At 37.1% G+C, this 21,336-nt stretch overlaps 1 protein-coding gene across 1 annotated transcript in view; it reads left to right on the plus strand.

Moving 5' to 3' along the window:
• CTNNA1 (catenin alpha 1) overlaps positions 1-21,336 on the plus strand; it is a 153,479-nt gene that overhangs the window by 12,329 nt on the left and 119,814 nt on the right. The window contains exons 2-3 of the mRNA XM_027856545.1: positions 14,891-14,997; positions 17,344-17,539. Coding sequence (XP_027712346.1) covers positions 14,893-14,997; positions 17,344-17,539 — 301 coding nt within the window. The 5' untranslated portion in view covers positions 14,891-14,892. The remainder of the gene's footprint in view (positions 1-14,890; positions 14,998-17,343; positions 17,540-21,336) is intronic.

A 21,336-nucleotide genomic window follows, 5' to 3' on the forward strand; every position in this document is an offset into this window, starting at 1 on the left:
ACATAGAGAAAATATATTCAGAACAACTTCAAAATACATAAGATGTATGAGTGGTAATCTACCAAGACACATAGAGGATTTATAATATAACTACAAAACAGACTTTTCAGAAATAATATTAATGGTTGGGCAATGCCTAATATAATGAAAATTATGATGTTGCCTAAATTAGTCCAGAGATTTAGTGCTATAGTAAATTACCAAGGGGTTACTTTAGGCAGCAATTGTTAGGCAACAATAATAAAATTCATTTGGAAGCAGAACAGGTCAGGAAATGAAAAGTATGAAAGCAAAAAATAAAAATTGAGAGCCTAGTATTATAAGACATCAAATTGTATTATAAAGCAGTAATTATCAAACTTATTTCATGCTGTTTAAATAGAAAGTTAAGTTAAAGACTTGATAATCGATAATAGAAACAAATAGATGAAGTCATTCAGTGTTTGATATACCTGAGAGCTTAAATTACTGGGCAGGAATTCTTTATTGGACAAGAATTCCCATGGAAACTGGAAAGCATTTTGGTAGAAAATAGGTTTAGAACAACATCATAAACCATGGAAAACAATTTCCAAAAGGAAAAACCACAATTGGTTTAGCCATTCCCAGTTAATGGGCATCTACTTTGTTTCCAAGTCTTTGCTGTCACTTTAAGTGCTGCTATAAGTAGGTTGGTGTATATGGGGACTTTATTCTTATCATTACTTTTTTGGGGTACAAGCATAGTAATGGAATCTCCAGGTCATAGGGTATGGATGGGCAAATGGTTTTCTGAAATGATTACTGATTGATAACTCCGCCAACAATGCCCTACTGTTTCTGTCTTCTCACAACCCCTGAAACAATGACTATTCCCGATTTTTATCATCTTTGCCAATTTGCCAAGTTTAAGATAAACCTTCAATATTGTTTTGATTTGCATTTCTCTTATCAATGATTAGGAGTGTTCTGTCATATGTTTTATTAGTTGTTTGCAATTCTTTTGAGAACTGAGTCATGCTGATATTTGACAGCTGATTGGATATATAGTATGAGTAGGGAGTAAAGGTTGCAAACCTATGTGACTGGGAACATAATGTTGCCCAACAGTAAAATAAAAGTTGGGAAGAGGAGAGGTCTAGAGGGAGAAGAGAAATAAAAGATTCTGTTTTGGATTTGTTGAATTTGGGATGCCCTAAAACCAAACTGGGTGAGAGAATCCAAAAGGTAGTTGGTGATGTGGCACTGGAGCTCAGGGCTGGATATACAGATGTGGGAATCATCTGCATAAAGATGATTATTGGACCCACAGGAAATCCCCAAGTAACACAATTAAGAAAGAAATGAAATAAAAACAGGGCCCAGGGCTAACTTCACACAGATAGATATAATGGTATGGAGCAGAGAACCTGTTGACTTCACTGCAGGTTCCTCACCCATGGTTAAATAGTGCTTCACATTTACATGGACCTTTTAAGGTTCCAAAAGTACTTTACATTAAATTTTTTGATTTCCCTGTGAGGTTGGTGAATGAGAAAACTGAGGCTGGAAGACCTTTCCCATCTCCCCTCTCCTCCCCTTCCACTGTTAGTGCTGACCTTCTGAAATAATCTTGCATTTACACTGGAACCATTTATATTATGTGGAACCATGTTGTTGTTTTTTTTTCTTTGTATCCACAGCACTTAGGGTATATAGGAAGCACTTAATAAATGGTTGTTGATTCATTGACTGACCCAGAGATAGTGAGTGTGACTTGAATAAAGATCGAGAAAAGGAAACTGAGAAGGAGCAGTAGGAGTGTGTGAGGTAGGGACAGGGACAGGAATGACAATGTCATGAAAAACTCGAGGAGGTATTTGCAAGGAATATCTTCATTAACAATGTCTAAAGCTGCAGAAGTCAAGAAGGATGGGTGGAGACTGAGAAATAGGCCATTAAATTTGGCATTTAAGACACTGATATTTTTTAAAAGAGCAACATCATTTGAAGGATAAGGTCCCTTTGGGTCTTTTATCTATCATGCAGCATGAACAGGGTTTAAAGAACTTAATTTTAAAATATATGCCCATAAAAATAAAAGGCCTTGCCTTAGTGTAAGTCATGCCCTCTGATTTACGATTACATTCAACCCTTCTGGCATAACTAGGTAATTTTGAAAGCCTTCTCTATTTTTAGTCAGACTGACTCCATAACCTAATGGGGTTATTATCCAACCTTAATTAATGAGTAATAGTAATCAAAAGATTCTCTAGGAGGAGGAGTCATACAGAAGTCTGTTTCTGCCTTACCTACATAAATTAAAACAAGACAATACCAGGCAAGTATAAGTGGCCAGGGAAGTAGAAGAAGAGAAAAGGATTGTAGAAGTAAAAAGGAATGGGGAGGGGAGGAAGTATCAATTCACTGTATCAAAGGATCTGATTATGGCAAAGTATCTCAATTCATGCATCAAACTGTATCTCTTCCTGAACACATTAAACATTAATTTACAAAGGAATAGTCACATCACTTTTAAAATGTCTGCTACTAAAATTTCATTCCACCTCTACTATGCTACTAAATGTTTTTTTTTTTAAATCAAGGTTAAGTTAATGCAATGCTAATACTGTTCATTTAAATGCACATCAGGAAATTTAGAAATTAAAGTTTCCAAAGCAATGTTAACTGCTACATTGTACAAGATACACTATTTTGGAGTATTCTGAGCCGTCATGAATGCTAGATTACATGAACATTAAGTGGCATTAACACAGCTGTGGCTTCATCCTTGAATCTAACTGCTAAAAACACAACTTAAATATTTTAAAATATATGAATATGTATATATACATATGCCTTAGAAGTCTCACTTTTGATCAGATCCTTTGTAGTTCCCCAAACATGCTACCTTTTCAAACTCAGATCTCCAGGGACAAAAAATGCTCCCCCATCCGCAAAGTGTGATTGACTTTATTGACCAAAGCTACTGTTTCCTGTCCCATCCCCCAATGCCCAAAGATTTGAATTAATAGCTTATGTTCAAAGGTTCAAACACTGATCAAAACTAATTTCAGGATAATAAATTTTCCACCTATTCAGGTATTTGCCTAGCTCATGCAAATGTAAGATATTTACATAGAATATATGGTAGATGATCTCCTAAGTGGTTCAATTAATGAGATATCTTTTGTTATTATTGGTACTGGGACATGCTACATTAAAAGAGAAAAGGAAATGGTTACATTTTTAAAACTTTAAATGAGGCTATTTTGCTTTCTCCTATTTTCAATCACTCCTTTTTTGTTTCTTTTTGAGGGACAGCAGATGGAACAGAAATGCTGAAAGTGGTTAACATCAGAAAAATGTGTTGGCTACTGAAAGTACTAAGCAAAAGACAGAAAATGGCTCAAAAAGGAGCATTTTCAGCCAACAGGGCACCATAGTTTAGTGAATGGAAGAAATGCTGGATATGGAGTCAGAGAGCCTGGGTTCAAATTGGAGCTCTATTAGGTTACAGCCTCTCTGGGTCAGTGTCTTTATCTGTAAGATAAGGGGAGGTCAGATTCCTTCTAGCTCTGTATCTTTGATCGTATGAAATAAAAGACTTGGCTGATTCTATGAGATGAAACCTCTTTCCTTTTGTGTGTAGAGAGGAGAAAGGATGTTGTATACGATTATATTTATTGCTTTCACTCATGTCTTTTGTTTCCTCAGTGCAGGGTCCTAGCACAAGATGAGACAGTGGGGGAAAATGTAGGATTTGTAGTCAAAGGATCTAGGTTCATATCCCAGCTTTACCATTTGCTCCATGTGTGACCTTGAGAATCATTTAACACTCTGGAGTCTCAGCTTCTTTATTTGTTACGTGAAGATATTGGAATGACTTCTAAGGTCCCTACCAGTTCTAGATTTATGTTCCTATAATGCCCATTAATTGGGAATGACTAAACCGATTGTGATACATGAATGTAAGGGAATATTACTGGGCTGTAAGAACTGATGAATGTAATGAATATAGAGAGGCATAGATAGGTTTACATGCTCTGATGCAGAGTGGAGGAGAGCCAAGGGAACATTATACATGATTACTATAGATACTGTAAATGGAAAGACTAACAACTACAGAAAAGTCAAAAGTGAGTGTTGCAAAATGACAAAAAACAAGCATGGCCCCAAAGAAGAGAGACAATAAGATATTCCCATGCGATTCCTTTGTCAGAAGTAGGACCATGGATGTGGTGCCTTGTATATATTTTCAGACTTTTTCAATGTATTGGTCATTTTTACTGTTTTTTGTTTGTTTTTGTCTTAAAATATTTGTTACGTGGAATAGCTCTGTGGGAGAGGGATGGACATTGGGAGAAATTCTGGTGGGGTAAAAAACTCTAAATATATTAAGAAAAATTTACTTTAAAAAATAAATAGCCTAGAGAATATAGAATTCTTTGAATCTGCTAAACTCAGTAGAGGCAGGTTGTTGAATGAATAAATTGAGAATGGTGATTGGTTGTTGGAACACTGGGGGATAATGTTTTTGACAAAAGCATGGGAATTGTGGGACTGGAGAAGACTTTTGAGAGTCCCTTGAACATCAAGGAGATCAAATCAATCCATACTTAAAGAAATTAATTCATATTATTCATTGGAAAGAGAAATGCCAAATCTGAAGCTTAAATACTTTGACCCCATAAAGAGAAGATGGGACTCATTGAAGAAGACCCTGATGTTGGAAAAGATTGAAGGCAAAGTGTGCCGGTCGCGCCGTGCACTCTCCTCCTATAAGGAGCAGGCTGCCAGGGTCATACTTACTAGTCTTCGGAGCCCACCCGGATAAACACAGAGACGAGCCGATCAGGAGGTGCAAACACTCGAACTTTATTCAGAGGCCATCACAGCAAGGCTAAGCAGGAAAGCAAGAGCAAGAGAGCAGGAGCAAGAGAGAGCGAGCTCCGACCCCTACCGCCCCTATATACCTTCCTAGCCCCTCCTCCTCAGCCCGCCTACCAGTGAATGATTGTAGGATTAGATACCGGAAGGGGATGTCTGGGGTTAGCGCTGCACCAAGGGAGAGGACATGACAAAGGGAGCTAGGCCCGGATACTGGAAGGAGACGTCTGGGGTTAGCGCTGCACCTAGGGAGAGGACATGGCACAGGAGGCTAGGCCCGGATACAGGAAGGAGACGTCTGGGGTTAGCACTGCACCTAGGGAGAGGACTAGACAAAGGGAGATCGTTCTCTGCTTTCCCACTCCCACGTGGCACAGCCCCCTGCCTCAGGAGCACATGCTCCGGTTACTTCCCCGTATCCTGTTCCTACCCCAGTTCACCACAACTCCACATGGCACAGCCCCCTACCTCGGGAGCGTGAGCTCCGGTTACTTCCTAATATCTTGTCCCTGCCCCAACTTGCCACAACCCCCATGTGGCACGTAGCCAACATCAGACAATCCCTCACAGCAAAGGAGAAGGGGATGGCAGCAGATGAGATGAATAGATAGTGTCATGGAAGCAAGGAACATGAGGTCAGACAAACTTGAGACAGTGGAGGATAGAAGTGGCTGGTGTGTTATATGGTCCATGGAGTCATGAAGAGTCAGACCCGACTGAACAACAGTACACAAGCATGGGACTTTTTTAGTGGCTATTGAATAGAATAAGCCATTCTTGTCATAGGTGTAAATTCATGTAGTGGCTTTTTTTGTTTTTCCAGATAATTTACTTTACTATACTCATGTAGAAATTTTTGGCCTGTTGCACAAACTGGTTTTTATCACAGTGTTTGTTGGGAGTGTGATAAATTGGTTAAATACTTACTGAAAAATTTGCACAAGCAGCACAAAACATGTAGGGTGTCAAGAAGCATAAGAAAGTTGTTGTCCTTAAAGAGTATTGTTGGGGGAAGCAAGAAACAAATATGGGAAAAGCCAGTATCAGATCAATACAGCAATTTAAGATGTCATAACTCTGTGAAAACATCCAAAATTAGAGGCTTTTAGGAATTGGTAGGCATCTTAGAAGTTCTAGGTCTAATGTAGTATAGTGGATAGAGCATTTAATTTGGAATCGGAAGGCCTGGACTTGAATCCCAGTTCTGGATCTCATTACTTATGTGGGGTTGGACAAATCACTTCACCATTAATTAATTTCCTTATTTGTAAAATGAGAGGGTTGTAGCAGACAGTTTCTAAAGTTTCTCTGAACTCTAAAATTCTAGAGTTTATATTCTTTTAACCTAAACCAGTTCCGTCATTTTAAAAGATGAATAAACTGAGGTGAAGAATTTGTACAAGTTCACATTGCTAGTGACCATCTGAACTCAAACCCCATGTCTTCTGACTCCCAGTCCCATCTTGTATGCCATGCTGCCCCTAGGTTTAAAGTTATTATTATTTTACTCTTTTTTGGATTGGGGTCATGTCGAGCATAACTCTTCTGTTTAGTTAAAATAATGTTTGGCTTTACTCCTAGCTGGACTTTTGATTAAAGATTTGAGGTGAGGCAGACTGCTTCAATCAAGAATATTGAAAGACTTGAAAGTAAATGGCCTCAGTAGTTTTAAGTGTCACTGTATTTTCAGATTTTATTATGTTGAGTGAGACTTTTGAATAAACCTTTATGCCTTTGTTTAGCCAAATTCTCCATTTTTCAGTGAGGAGATCCCTTTTGGAGGAAGGGGTTCTTCTTGAAAACCTCATCTGAATGAATCATTGTGTACTAGGGCTGGAGGGATTTCAGAAATGATTTAGTCTAAAAATCTTCAGTGAACCATAGATTTTGTATTGGATAGGCCCTCAGAGGCCATATTGGGCAAACTCTCTACCTGAAGAAGAATCCCCTCCCAAATACATTCTCCCTCCATTAGGAAGTTTTTCCTTGGATCAAGACTAAATTTGCTCCTGCAATTTCTACTGATTGATCCTGGGTCTGCCCTCCAGGACCAAACTGAACAAGTGACTATCCTTCAGATATTTGGAAACCACTATCATGTTCCTCTCTCTCTCTCTCTAAGTCATTTCTGCAAGTTAAACATCCCTAGTTCTTTAACCCCATCGTCATATGACACGAACTTGAGGCTTTTTCACCTTCTTTCTTTTCCATTAGCCAGTTTTTGAATGCTTTCCCTAAAATGTGGTTCTCAGAACTGACCACAATGTTTAAGATACGTTCTAATGATGTCAGGATACAGTAGGACTCTCGCCTCTGGTTGTGGACACCATTCATTTCTTAATGTAGCCTAAGCTTGCATTAGCTTTTTTAGCTGTTAGGACTACTTGAGTTTGTAGTCCATTAAGATCACTCCAGATCTTTTTTAGAGAAACTGCTATTTAATCACATCTTGCTCTTCTTATACTTGTGAAATTGATATTTTTAATCCAGGAGTAAGGCTTCACACCTTATAAGTTTCACCATATTCCCAGTGTTTGAGCTTGTCAAAATGTTTTTGGACCCTTGAATCTATTGTCCAGCATATTAGCTCATCTTCCCTTTCCCCGTTTTCTGTAAATTTGATAAGTATGTGCTCAGTCCCATGGCATCAAATGCATTTTGAATATCTTGAACTGGATGTCCTATAAGCATCTCAAACTCAACTTGCCCAAAACTGGTCCTCTTCTCTCTACCCCTGAAATCCTCCATTTTTCTTAACCTCCTTACTACTGTCTTGCGTACCACCATCCTTCCAGTCATCCAGTCTTGCACCCTTGATTCCTCATTCTCACCCCACATACCCAGTCTGTTGCCAAATCTTGTAATTCCTCCCTTCACATTATCTGTCCTATTTGTCTCCATTTTCCTCTTCCTCCTCCCACTCCCTCCAGCTGCTTCCTTGTTTCTCCAGGTCATCACTCCACTACTTTGACTCTGTGCCTTTGCCCTGGCTTTGCGCTGCCTTCATTTCTAGAATGCACCCTTTCCTCTCTTCTGATTCTTAACTTCCCCAAGGACATAGCTCAAATCCCACCTTCTGTCCAGTACCCCTAGCTGCCGGTATGTTTCCTTCTGAAATTATTTTTCCATCTGCTTATACCTTCACAGGATCACAGCTTTAGACCTGGGGGTCAGAGTGTCGTTTTATAGATGTGTTGCCCAGGGTCACATAGCTAACAAATGTCTGAGGGCAGATTTGAACTGAGATCTTCCTAACTCCAAGACTAACAGCCCTCACGCATGCTGTATTTACCTCATTATTTATGTACTCAATTGTCCATGAGCTTGTGAGCTTCTTGAAGATTAAGCACAGTGTTCTGCAAACAATTGGCTCTTAATAAATGTTCGACTCATCAATCACTCTAGACCTCCTCTCAAGCTGACAACAAAGCATTTATGATTGTTCTTTAGGCTAGTCATTTACTCAGCACAGTGGATAGAGTGCTGGAACTGGAGTCAGGAAGACCTGAATCCAAATCCAGTCTTAGACACTAAACAGTTGTATGACCTTACTTAATCTTTGTCCCAGTTTCCTTATCTGTAAAATGGGGATAATAATAGCTCCTACCTCATGAAATAATATTTGTAAAGCACTTGGCATGGCATAAAAAATATATAAATGATAACTGTTATTATTGGGTATAGTTTACCTTTCCACAAGAAGCACTTGAAAGACTTTGTCAAACCCTTTGCTAAAATCTAGTTAAACTATGTAGCTTTTCCCATACCTGTTAGCCTTGTCAGAGAAGGAGAGGAGCTTAATCTGACATGACCTGTTAGTTCTTTTGTGTGTGTGTGTGTGTGTGTGTTTAAAAAATTTGTAAACTTAATGTCCGCAAAAATAAATGAGTATATAAAACAAGAATGACATAACTTATTCTTGATGAAACCATGCTGACTTTTGGTGACCACTACTTGGCTTTTTTTTTTAGACTTTTTTTTTAGATTTTAGTCTTCCAACATTACTGATGTTGGCTCTGCAATCATATGTGCCATTGTAGTTTATCTGAGCGCTTTATTTTTCAGAAGATGAAGTAAAGACCCTTGCTCTCTCTCAAATATTTGTGGAATGCTCAGGGTACAGTCTATCATTAGTTTTGTTGGGTTTTCTTTGTGTCTCTTCGAACATCTAAAACATTACTTGGTCCCAATTATATAATAAACTAAATAATAATTATGTGTAATATATATCATATATCATATATACATACTATATACATACATACATACATATATATGTGTGTGTATATATATATATAAGCAAACTAAAATTTAGATCACCACTTAAGGTTTACTGGCTTGTAGGTTGACCTGTGCTAATCCCTTTAGAAAATGAATTCTGTTTTTAAAAATCAAAATATCGATTGGAAGTCACAGTATGATTATAGAAAACAAACCTAACTCACTATGAAACAAATTACCTAGGAAACTGCATTTGCTTAGATTGAATGGATTTGTATTAATAGATTGGTCAGATCACAAATTATTGAAGAATAGCTCAACATTAAAGAAAATCTAGACAAGCTCTTCTAGCCCATGTTTGAGTACCAAACCAGAGTTTGTTTCAAGTGCGCTCGCGTATGTGCATGTGTGGGTGTACACATGCGTAAAATTAATCAGTATATTCAAGTAGACCAATATGGACTTATCTCTACAGGATGTAGTTTCACAATCCTACTTTTTAACAGAGTTTTTATAATATAAAAAAGTTGATTCCTTTATAATATTGAGAATGTGTTGAACCCCATTACCATGTAGTGGGGGGTAGAGGAGTTCACTAAGCCTCTATTTTAGTTCCATCATTTTCCTATATTTTAAAAAATAAGGGCTTTACTTTAGGACAACTTTTAAAATTCTAAGCAAAGGTGGAATGTAGAACCCAACACCAACTTCCTGATTTTTTAGTCCATTGGAAATTTGACCCCGTGACACTGTCTGTTAACCTATGCATTTGATTAGGTGTACCCTGAAAATTTTTTGAGTTGTGAGTGGTTTTGACTGGCATTATACACAGTTATCAGGCTTGCAGGGTTTAGAATGAGATAAAATAGTCTATTAAATTTGATTTGTTGTAGACCTGTGGGTGGGGATGGAGATGAGAAGGGAGGAAGGGAGAAAGGAAAAGAGAGGGAATGGATGAGAGAGAAAGAAAGAGATTGTACTAATCTATACATTGTTGAACAACAGGATAAAATTCATTAAGTATTAAAATATTTTTGAAGAAATGCTAGGTGGCAGTCACTTTTAAAGTAGCCTTACAGATAAATAAGATGCTTGTTGTCTTTGCTATTCTAGTTTGGGAGTGGGTTGTAGATGTGCTGCAAGTAGAGGTTGCATTGGACAAGTAAGAAAATGAAACCAAGTATATTGGGTCTCTACTTTTTTGGCCTCCTCAGAAATGTATAAAATAGAATTTTGCTGAATGAAGCATGGTTCAGCTGGTTCAGTCCGAGCCCTCAGGATGCATGGATGCTAAGGCTTAACTAACTGGCATCTTCTTCTGTCTCACTTGCTTTTATGCTGTGATATAGTTAGAATTAAGTTTCCTGCCCCTTATTCCTTTTTAAGCAATTCAGAGAATACATTCATTTTAATGATCTAGTATACCTTACTGCTTTGCTCACTAGCCACTGGACCTTTTAGTGCCATACCAGCTCCTTATCTAAAAGGTCTTTGGAGTCTGGGATCTGGAATTGGAGCTTGCATTCTGCTGCATGTCAGAGCTACCAACCTACCCATAGAACTAAAGATAATGGAAGCTACACATCTCAAGACTGACCCTTGTTATCATCTCTTCTCATGTAGTTGCCATCTCTCTTGGCGGTGTTGCTCTTTTGCCAATACTTTCTCTAAACCATTTTATAATGCATGTACACACTTCAGTATTTCAATAAGTCTCTAATCTCATCAATGTAGGGCATTCCCTTCATCAGTGAAGTTTTCAGCTTATGCATGCCATTTTATCCTGTATCATTCTTGTCTATATTTTCCCATAGATCTACCAGAGAATCTATATAATATAGTGGAGGCCTTCCGCTAGGTCTTTGTGTGTGTTATATGAGTACAAGTGCAGTTGGTATACTAGTTGTCCATCTTTTGTAATTATCTTTTATAATTATCCCTTAGTTTTCACACATTATTAGCTCACCTCCCTTTCAAGTGATACACTTATATGCATGGATCATCATTGGAAATAAGTTATACCATGAAGTCTCTAAATTAGGATTATTCCTCAAATAATGTTATTTTCAAGTCATGAAATCTATCAAGTCATGGATCCATTTTCAGGAATCTCGTCTGATTTTTTTCTCAGAAAAAGAGAGAAGTAGAAGAAAATGTCCAGATGCTAGAAGGCTGGGAACTCCTCTCTCTGATTGTCATATGCTTCTACTAAAAAAAAAAAAAATTGTAATTTTCTGTTCCTAGAGGGGAGGGTGAGAGAAGTCCCCTCCAAATCTGCCTTGTGCACTAAGATTCAGAAGACAAGCCAAGCAGAGGGCATATGAAGAGAGATGGGCTATCCTTATAGACCATGTTGAAGGGAGAGCTCTTACACAGAGTTCCATCCCATCTGATTCTGTCACCAGTCATATTGGAAGTATTCCAAATCACTGGGAACTAATCTGAGCAGTTCTCTAATGTTCTCAGCCACACATAGGGTTCATGTGCTTCTCTGGGAGGTGCCGTGCCCTGAAATCACAACTGATGAAGGCCTCATCAGTTTGATCAGCAGTACTCTTATAGATGTACTGGATCCAAATACTTGTGAGGAAAGCACAGCAATTTGAGTTTTAAAATTTTGGGTCCTGCATTATATATTTTAACACTTATGCCTTTTAAAAATATCTTATTTATATCTATTGTTTTTAGGTCACCTATATTTTCCATCATATCTGCCTTCCCCTCCCAGAAAGCCATCTCTTATAATAGTTAAAAAGAGGAAGAAGAAATTAGCTACCCAACATACTGAAAAAGCTTGTGTTACGTGTGGAGTTCTACACTCATCGTATCCAGCCTCTGCAAAGAAGCAGGGCAAATGTCTTCTCATATCTCTTCTTTGGGGCCAGCCTTGGCCATTAAAATTTCACAGCATTTATTTTCATGTTTTTTTCTTGCTAGTCTCTTCATTTACATTACTGCAGTCATATATGTTGTTTTTCTGATTCTTTTTCACTTTGTCTCAGTTCATCTAAGTGTTACATTGATCCTGTTTCATCGTACTCATAATTTCTTACAAAATTGTAATCATCCATTCATATTCTTCAATTTTGTTTAGCCATTCTCCAAAAGATAGCTAATTTGTTTCCGATTCTTACTACATGCTGCATAATGGGGCCATTTTGCTGTAGATTCTCTTTGAAGTATATACTTAGCAGTGGACTCTCATTGTCAAAGCATATAGACATTTTCAAATAGTTCCAGATTATTTTTGAGAATAATTGGACCAACTCACAGCTCCCCAAATAGTGCATAAATGTCTTTTCTTTCCACAATCCCTTCAGCATTGGCTGTTCTCAGCTTTTGTTATCTTTGTTAATTTATTGGGTATGAGGTGAAATCTCAGGGTTGTTTTGAATTGCATTTATCTTTAGTGATTGAGAGCATTCTTTCATATGGTTTGTTCCTGTACTTTTCACCACTCATTTTTAGGGAATGACCTTCAGAGTCAGTGTGATGTGTTGTATAGATGTCTGCCCTCAAACTCAGGAAGACCTGGGTTCAAGTTTTGCTTCTGATACATACTGGTTGTTTGATCTTGAATAAGTCGCTTAACCTCATTTTTTAAAAGGCAGCTTTTTTAAGACTGTAAATGGCAGGGAAGGTGGTGACCTGCATCGACAGAAAGAGTTTTCCGGTTTAATGAAACCTTATGTTTAGACACTATTCCTATCTTTCTATTTGTTGTCTATATATTTTAGATATTAGGCCCTAATCAGAAAGATTTTATGCAAAATTTTTTTCTTAGTTGACTACTTCCTTTTTCCTAGTTGCATTAATTTTACAAAAGCTTTTTTTTTCAATTTTATATAGTTAAAACCATCTATTTAGTTTTTTGTGATCTTCCCTTTTTTGGTTAAGAAATTCACCACCTAATCATACTGCAAAATATTTTGGAAATAAGTCTACCAATGTACTTGATATAGTACCTGTATAGATAGTTAAAAAATTCTTCTAAAAGAAATAAAGAACAGTTTAGATAGTTGGAATGATATTAAGTGCTCTTGGAAGGGCTATGCCAATAGCATAAAAATGACAATGATATGAAAATTAATTTACAGATCTAATGTAACGATCAGCCCACCAAAAGATACTTTGCAGAGCTGGAAAAAAATAATAAAATTAATTTTAAGGAAAAAAGATCCAAAATATCAAAGAAAATAATAAAAAAAAGGCAGGAATAAAGGGAGAATACCACCTGCAGATCTCAAATTATATTATAAAACAATAATTATCAAATGTATTTGGTACTAGTTAGAAAAAAATAGAATCAAAGGAGCAGACTAGATAAAGAAAAAACTAGAAATAACTGAATCCAACCTTATGTTCAGTAAACCCCAAAACATAAATTACCCAAGAAAGAACTCCCTATTTGACAAGAGTTGATGGGAAAATAGAAAAGAGTTGGCAGAAACTTAGACTTACATTTTATAGCATATGCTAAAATAAATTCAGAATGGGTATGTGACCTGAATATTAAGATAACAAGATCATACCAGAAAAAAATTAGACAAAGAGCAGATCATAATACCTTTCGGTCACCTTTTAATTTTTTTTTCCTTTATGTCACAATCATTTCTCATTATATTCATCCTCCTACCCCCATACAGAATGCTTCCTGTTAACAAAGAAGAATAGTTAAGCAAACTGACCAACAAAACACATGCATCTCATGCCAAGCTTCCTGTCAGTTTGGTTCTAGATTTTTGCTCTTTTATGAAGCATTATTACTTGTAATCTTCTTCCATAATCCTCCATAGGTTTAAATTTTTTTTTTTTTTACACAGATTAGTTTGTATTCCAAAGTGGTGTTGACTTTGGCTACCTAGTCTCTCTGCATTGATTAGTGAAGTAGTTTCTAGACTTCTTGGGCTTGGGCTTCTTTTGATTTAGTTGTGGCTAATGCCTTTGGCAGTTTTTGTCTTTTTCTGCTTCCTAGTTTTTGGCATCAGTAGTTTGGTTAAATAGATCATGTTGAACCTTTGGAAATTTTTCACAGAACTTTTTCATTTTTTATCATTTTTATCCTTCCAATTTAAAGATAATTTTGACTTTTGCTTTAACTAGTTAACTGTATCCAGACAGCTTATTTTGACTTTCTTCTGGATGAAAGTATTAATAACTTATAAGTGTGAGACATCTGAATGGTCAAATCATTTTTCCCTTCAAAATTGAGACCTACTATATAACATACTTTTTGCTATCCTTCCCTCTATCTGTCTTTGCATGGAAGTGACCAAGTGTCAGACTATATACTGATTTGTTTTGTAGGATTTTCACTTATCCTTCTTAGATTTTTCTCACCTTTTTTATCTGCTACAACACATATTGATACACGTACCTCATTTATGTTTATGTTTATACTTCTCATAAGCATAGCAAAACAAAAAGATCAATGTCCCATGAAATCTTTCTTAATGCCTTTGAATGCATTATAAACCCATCTTTGACAGCTCCTTTGTTTGTCTCTATAAGGTGAACTTGTGGGCCATCCTGCTGCAGCTGCCTTTATATCTTATGGTTTTGTTTATCATGAGAATATGAATATTGAGATATTGATCTGGTTGGGAGAGAGACAGATATATTGTGGCCCAGTTTGCAGTTTGCAGTTGCTGTAGAATTCTTTTCAGATCTGCCTTGGATGGTTTTCATTTATGTAGTCTTTAGAAAAGTACTTAAAATGAGAGTTTATTTTGACACGAAACTTAGTGATGATTTGTAAATTTGTGTCTGCTATCCTTGCCAGACTTTGACTGCTGTGGATTTTTTTTTTTTTGGTTTCCAGAAATGACTGCTGTGCATGCAGGCAACATAAACTTCAAATGGGACCCCAAAAGTCTGGAGATAAGGACTCTGGCAGTTGAAAGACTTTTGGAGCCTCTTGTTACTCAGGTAAGAATTTACACACCAGTCTTGCACCTTTATAGTAGTGTCATCTGAGGAGGTTTCCATGTTGAGTCATGTTTTTTGAAGAGCCACAGAATTTTAGAATTAGAAGGACCTTTATAACTCATGTAAACCAACCTGCTTTTTTCTGTAGGTGAGGAAACATAAGCCATGTAGGGAAAAGGACTTAATCCAGGTAGTAGCAGAACTAGGATCAGAAACTAGGTTTTTTGATTCGTACTCCATTGTTCATTCAGTGTTTGGCCCTTATTATAAATAATATAAGTGATAATAGAAATTAAGAAGTGTCAGAGGTGGTACTTTTATACCATTTATGAGAACCACATGATAGCTTTATTCACTATCTCCAAGATGCCAGAACTGTTGTTTTCAGATTTATTTACAGGTAGTGGAATCTCCATTTGGTAAGTGAGACAATTGTAACTTGTTCATGGCTACTCAGCTGAGAAATGTCAGGACCAGAATTTGACAGGTCAGGACCAGGTCTCATGACTGAGATCAGCATTCTTTTCTCTAGAACACATTATGGCCCCTTTACACAAAGTTCTTGAAAGGTTGACCATCACCTACCCAGTTTATGCCTTTTTTGTGTGTAAATATCAAGTATTAGAAGATAGTTAACTAATTAGAAGTGGTAGTTTTGATAAGTCAGTCAGTAAGTAGTAAGTGCCAGGCATTGTGCTAAGTACTGGAGAAACAAAGAAAGGACAGTCCCTCTTGTCACAAGGACTGTAGCTCACAGCCTAATAGGGGAGACAACATGGAAGCAAGATAGAAACAGGTTAAATTGGAAGTGATCAATAGAGGGAAGGCACCAGCGTAAACGGGCACCAGGAAAGACTTCTTGTTACAAATGGAATTTCAGCTAGGATTTGAAGGAAGCCAGGAGGTAGAGATAAAAGAGGGAGAGTATTCCAGGAATGGGTAATAGCCAGTAAAAATTTGGGGAGTCTAGCTGTAGAGTATTTTGTGTGAGAAATAGTAAGGAGGTCAGTGTCACAGGGTCACAGATTATGTGGGGGAATGGGAATGGGATGGGGAAATAAGGTATAAGAAGCCTGGAAAGGTAGTAGAGGGTCGAGTGGTGAAGGACTTTGAATGCCAAACAGGATTTTGTATTTAGTTCTAGAGGTGATGGGAGCATCTTGAATCAGGGAGTGGGTGACATGGTCAGACCTGAGCCATGATAACTTTGACAGCTGAGTAAAGGATGATGGGCTGGAGCGAGGAGAGACTTGAGGCAGGAAGACCCATCAGTAGTCTGTTATAAAAATCTAGGAGTGAGGTGGAAGTGTTAGAATAGAGAGTGTATGTGAGAGTTGTTTCTTTTTAATTATAATTTGTGTTTTTTGATTATCATAATTTGATTATTTTAATCTGTTTGTTACACTTATAGATACCATCATGAATGAAAGGCATTTAACTGAGAATTAATAACTAACTAGCTTTGGTTAGATTATAAAGAATATAGGCATAACTCCCTAGATTATATTAATATGAGATTGAATAGCTTGGGACATTTTTCCCCTCTCCAATTCCATCTCATTAATATAAATTAGTATTTATACATATGAATGTAGTAGGAATTGGGAAAGAGATTTATAGCCTATGAACCCATTTACTGCGGTACTCTGTAGTTCAGTTCTTTCCATTTTTAACTATAACAAGTCTTTAAGCATCTTATGTAAAAGATAAAATAGCTGTTCACTGTGTTACTCAGATGATTAGTATTCAGAGATTTAAAACTTAACATTTTTTATTTCTTTGGGCAGTAGTGTGTGTCTTTTTAAAGGACTCTTGACTAAAGAGTCCTTACTAAAGTAATTCATGTGAATAAACTATGAAAAGAAATTTGTCTTCAGAAGCAAATTTTTAAGGATTAAAAACAACTCCAAATGCTTTTGAAAACTTGGCTCCATCATACCCTCATAAAGTCACATTCTGCTTTCTGGATCTTTGCTTAATGATGCATGGGAGAGATGATGGATTTGACCCTTAAAACTTTTTCTTGCCCTAATGTAAACTTTTAAAACCTTTCCTGGAATGTATCATTTCTGCTTCATCACACTCTGCTGTGTTTTTCGCCTAAGCCACTCAGTTGGCCTAGTTCCTGTGGAAGCTACAGTTTATAACCACTTATTTGAATTAGGAATACCGCTTTTAAATAGGATTGTTTTCTGATATTTTGTGTGAGTGACTAATGCCTGCTAGGAGTTCATAAATGTTAGGTTATGATGTTTTGTTGCTACCTGAGTATGACCTGGATGTTTGTCTTCCTAGAATTTCATTTAAAAGTCTGCAATTTATTCTTTAAATGTAAAACTGTTTTAGGTTACAACTTTGGTAACCACCAGTAACAAGGGACCCTCCAACAAGAAACGAGGTCGCTCTAAGAAGGCCCATGTGTTGGCTGCATCAGTTGAACAAGCAACTGAGAATTTCTTGGAGAAGGGAGACAAAATTGCCAAGGAGAGTCAGTTTCTCAAGGAGGAACTTGTGGCTGCTGTAGATGATGTTCGCAAACAAGGTGGGTGATGTTAATCTTTGGAAGGTAGAGAAGCAGACTTTTCGGAAAACCTTTCCTTTGCCTTCCTTTCTGGGTTAGCTAGTTGAAATGAATGTGCTTGAGTTTTTTAGGATTTTGAGCAGCAGAAATAACTTAAATGCTAGTATCTGTTTTATAGAGACTTGGATTCAGTTCTCTTTGGTCTTTGATGTAACAGATAAATGGAAATTTTATGATTTAGTAAAACAGAAATTGAGTGTATCTGGGATTTACCTTTACCTTAATGTTTATGTTGTAGAACTTCCAACTGGTATTTTGTGGGATTGATAGAATGGAGCAGCTGTCATAAGAGTGTAGAGATTATATGAGTACATCTGCAGAGTTGTGTGTTGATTTAGTCATATAAATAAACACTAGGTTAAGGTTTGACACAAATTAATTTGGGACTTAAAAGAAATTATCCTTTGAGAGACAGAGAGTTCTACAAAAACTGAAATTTTGATTGATAACGCTAGTCCAATACAAATTCAGAAATTTTGATTGACTCTGCTAGCTAATTTATTAGTTCCATGATAATACGAAGTTTGGAAAGGAGGGCTAGCATAAATTTGAGGAGTTATGTTTTAGAAGCTGGAATTCTGTGGTAAGTATTTGATAGTATAATCTTGCACACATTTTAGAAATGGTCTTAGGTTCTATCATCCTAAGGTGATTAAGGGAAAAGTGTATGATTGTCCTAACCCACAACAGATTATACGGATGGCACTGTCCAGAGAAGTAACCAAAAGATTAAATATGGAAAACATTTTTTCCATTGTTTTAACCTTTCCCTAAGTAAAAATCTAAGAATTGTGGGGCATTGTAAGCTGAGTTAATGACTACGTCTAGTACGTATAGTAACAAAAATACTTGTTGAGGATTTGAACGTTTATTTTAAGCAATTTCAGAAGCATAGTTTAAATCTTCTGAGCCCTACATGGGTGTCAGTCTTCATTTTGTTCACCTTTAAATGCTCTTCTAAGTTGCTTGCAATGTGTTATTGCCTTGTTGTTCCTGAGCTTAGAAGGGTTTGCAGGTCCAGGGCCTCATCTACCATAAGTCCTGAATTCACAAGCAGGAGAAGAGCTGTCAGGGCTCTGGAGCTAAAAACATAATCCATGGGCCAGGGTATCTTTAATCAGACTCTTGGGACCCAGTTACCAGGTATTGCTGACTTGCATACCCAGACTGATCTCTCTTTCTTCTCCTGTTTTTTGAGAAAGAATAATCTGATAATTTTCTCCATCAGGGGACTCTTTTTTAAAAAAAAAATTAATTTATTTTGAATTATCAACAATCACTTGCATAAGCTTTTCAGTTATAAATTTTTCTCCCACTCCCTCCCTACCTCCTTCCCCAAGATGGCACACAATCTTATATAAGCTATACATATACATTCCTATTAAACATATTTTCGTATTAGTCATGTTGTAAGTAAGAATTAGAACCAATAGGAGGAACCACCAGAAAGAGGAAACAAAACAAAACAGAAGAAAAAAACAGCAAATAGTATGCTTCGATCTGCATTCAAACTCCGTAGTTCTTTCTTTGGATATGGATAGCGTTTTCCATCGTGAGACCTTTGGAGATGTCTTAGATCCTTGTATTACTGAGAAGGGCTAAGTTTATCAATATTAGTCATTGCACAATGTGGCTGTTATTGTGTACAACATTCTCCGGGTTCTGCTCACTTCACTTAACATCAGACCGTACAAGTCTTTCCAGGCTTTTTTGAAGTCAGCCTGTTCATCGTTTCTTATAGCACAATAGTATTCCATTACATTCATATACCACAACTTGCTCAGCCATTCCCCAATTGATAGGTATCCTCTCAATTTCCAATTCTTTGCCACCACAAAAAGAGCTGCTATAAATATTTTTGTACATGTAGGTCCTTTTCCCATTTGTATGATCTCTCTGGGATATAGCCCAGAAATGCTATTGCTAGGTCAAAGGGTATGCACATTTTTATAGCCCTTTGGGCATAATTCCAAATTGCTCTCCAAAATGGTCAGAGCACTCGAGTGTGGGAGCCTAAGGCAAATGCTGCTTTGTTATCCTATGGCTAGCATACTCCTTTTTGCTCTTCTTGTGATTCAGGGGCACTGGATGATTAGGTAGAAACTCATTTTTTCTGTTACCCTTTTTGAGCCCCTGCTCCTTCATTATGTCCTCTAGGACTCCCACTGTATGGTTAAACTTATCTCTAAATTTGTCTTAGATCTAATCCTTCATTCCTATGTCCATCTTATACTTGATAGCTAGGTGGCTTTGGCCTTGGAGTCAGGAAGAGCTGAATTCACATAATGTCTCAGATACTAGCAGCATGACTTTGGGTAAACCACTTAACCCTTGTGTGCCTCCGTTTCCTCATCCGTAAATTGGTGATAATAATAACATCTACCTCCCAGGGTTGTTGTGAAGATTGAAAGAGAAAATATTAGTAAAGTGCTTTGCAAACCTTAGATCTCTGTAGGAATGCCATTTTTATCATTGTCATCACATCACCACCACCACCACAGTCACTCACTGAACCCCACATAACCTTCAGAAGTCACTATATCCTCTGGGTGACCCTTCTCTCAGCTTCCATGACTTGAATGATTCAGTTACCACCTTTAAGAGGATGAATTTCAGATCTGTTTTTCAAGCCCTAACCTCTCTGCTGACCTTCAGTCTCACATCTCCAACTGCCTATTGGGCATCTTGAACTGATTGTTTTTTATATTGCTTAAATATCCTTATCCCCTATAACAAAGAATTTTTTTGAAGGAAAAAGAAGATTCAATACATTAAAAAAACAAAAACAAAAACTAAAACACCTGATTATGCAGCGTTACACACTTGTGGACCTCTTCTCTCTGCACTGGAGTTGGGGGGAGGTGTCTTCTCATGTCTCTTCTTTGGGACCACCTTGTTTTTTGTGATTTAGCAATATTAATTTTTTTATTTTGTTTTGGTTCTTTCACATTGTTATTGTCGTGTATATTGTTTTCTTGTTTCTGCTTCATTTTGCATCAATTCATGTAAGTCTGTGCTTCCCTCTGAATTCATTATGTTATTTCACTTACAGCACAGTAAGATTTTTATTACATTCACATACCATAATTTGTTTAGCCGTTCCTCAATTTTTGATGATCAGTTATTTTGTTTCCAATTTCTGTCACAAAAAGTGGTGCTGTAAATATTTTGGTGAATATAGAGTCTTACTTTTTATCAGTCCTCCGACTCGAACATTATCCCTTTCATGTATTATGGCTGAAGTCATTCATTCTGCATAATGAACACTGCGAGGTACATGGTATAGTGGGTAGAGCATTGGGCCTGGAGTTGGGAAAACCAGAATTCAAATCTGGCCTCATACATTTACTAACTGTGTGACCCAAGGCAAGTCACTTAACCTCTGTTTGCCTGAGTTTCCTCAACTTTAAAATGGAAGTAACAATGGTACCTACCTCTCAGGGTTGTTGTAAGGCTCAAATGAGATAATATTTGTAAAGCACTTAGCCTACTGCCAGGCACCTAGTAGGTTCTATATAAGTGCTTATTCCCTCCCTTTTCTACTATGTATTCTGATGCTGTGAACTATCGAATTTTGGTACTACTACATTGTTAGTAACCAGCAGGATTGTCGCATGAAATCACAGGGGTTTTCCTTTGTTGGGTTTTTCATAATTGAGCATGGGCTTTCCACTTTAGACCTGAGTTAATTATTGAATTTTCCTTCAGTAAGCTATTGACAAGACAGAGATGGCAACCATGTGGGAACAATATAGAGC

This window comes from Vombatus ursinus, unplaced genomic scaffold (assembly GCF_900497805.2).
Source record: "Vombatus ursinus unplaced genomic scaffold, bare-nosed wombat genome assembly UNPS02011572.1, whole genome shotgun sequence".
NCBI classification, from domain to species: Eukaryota; Metazoa; Chordata; class Mammalia; order Diprotodontia; family Vombatidae; genus Vombatus; species Vombatus ursinus.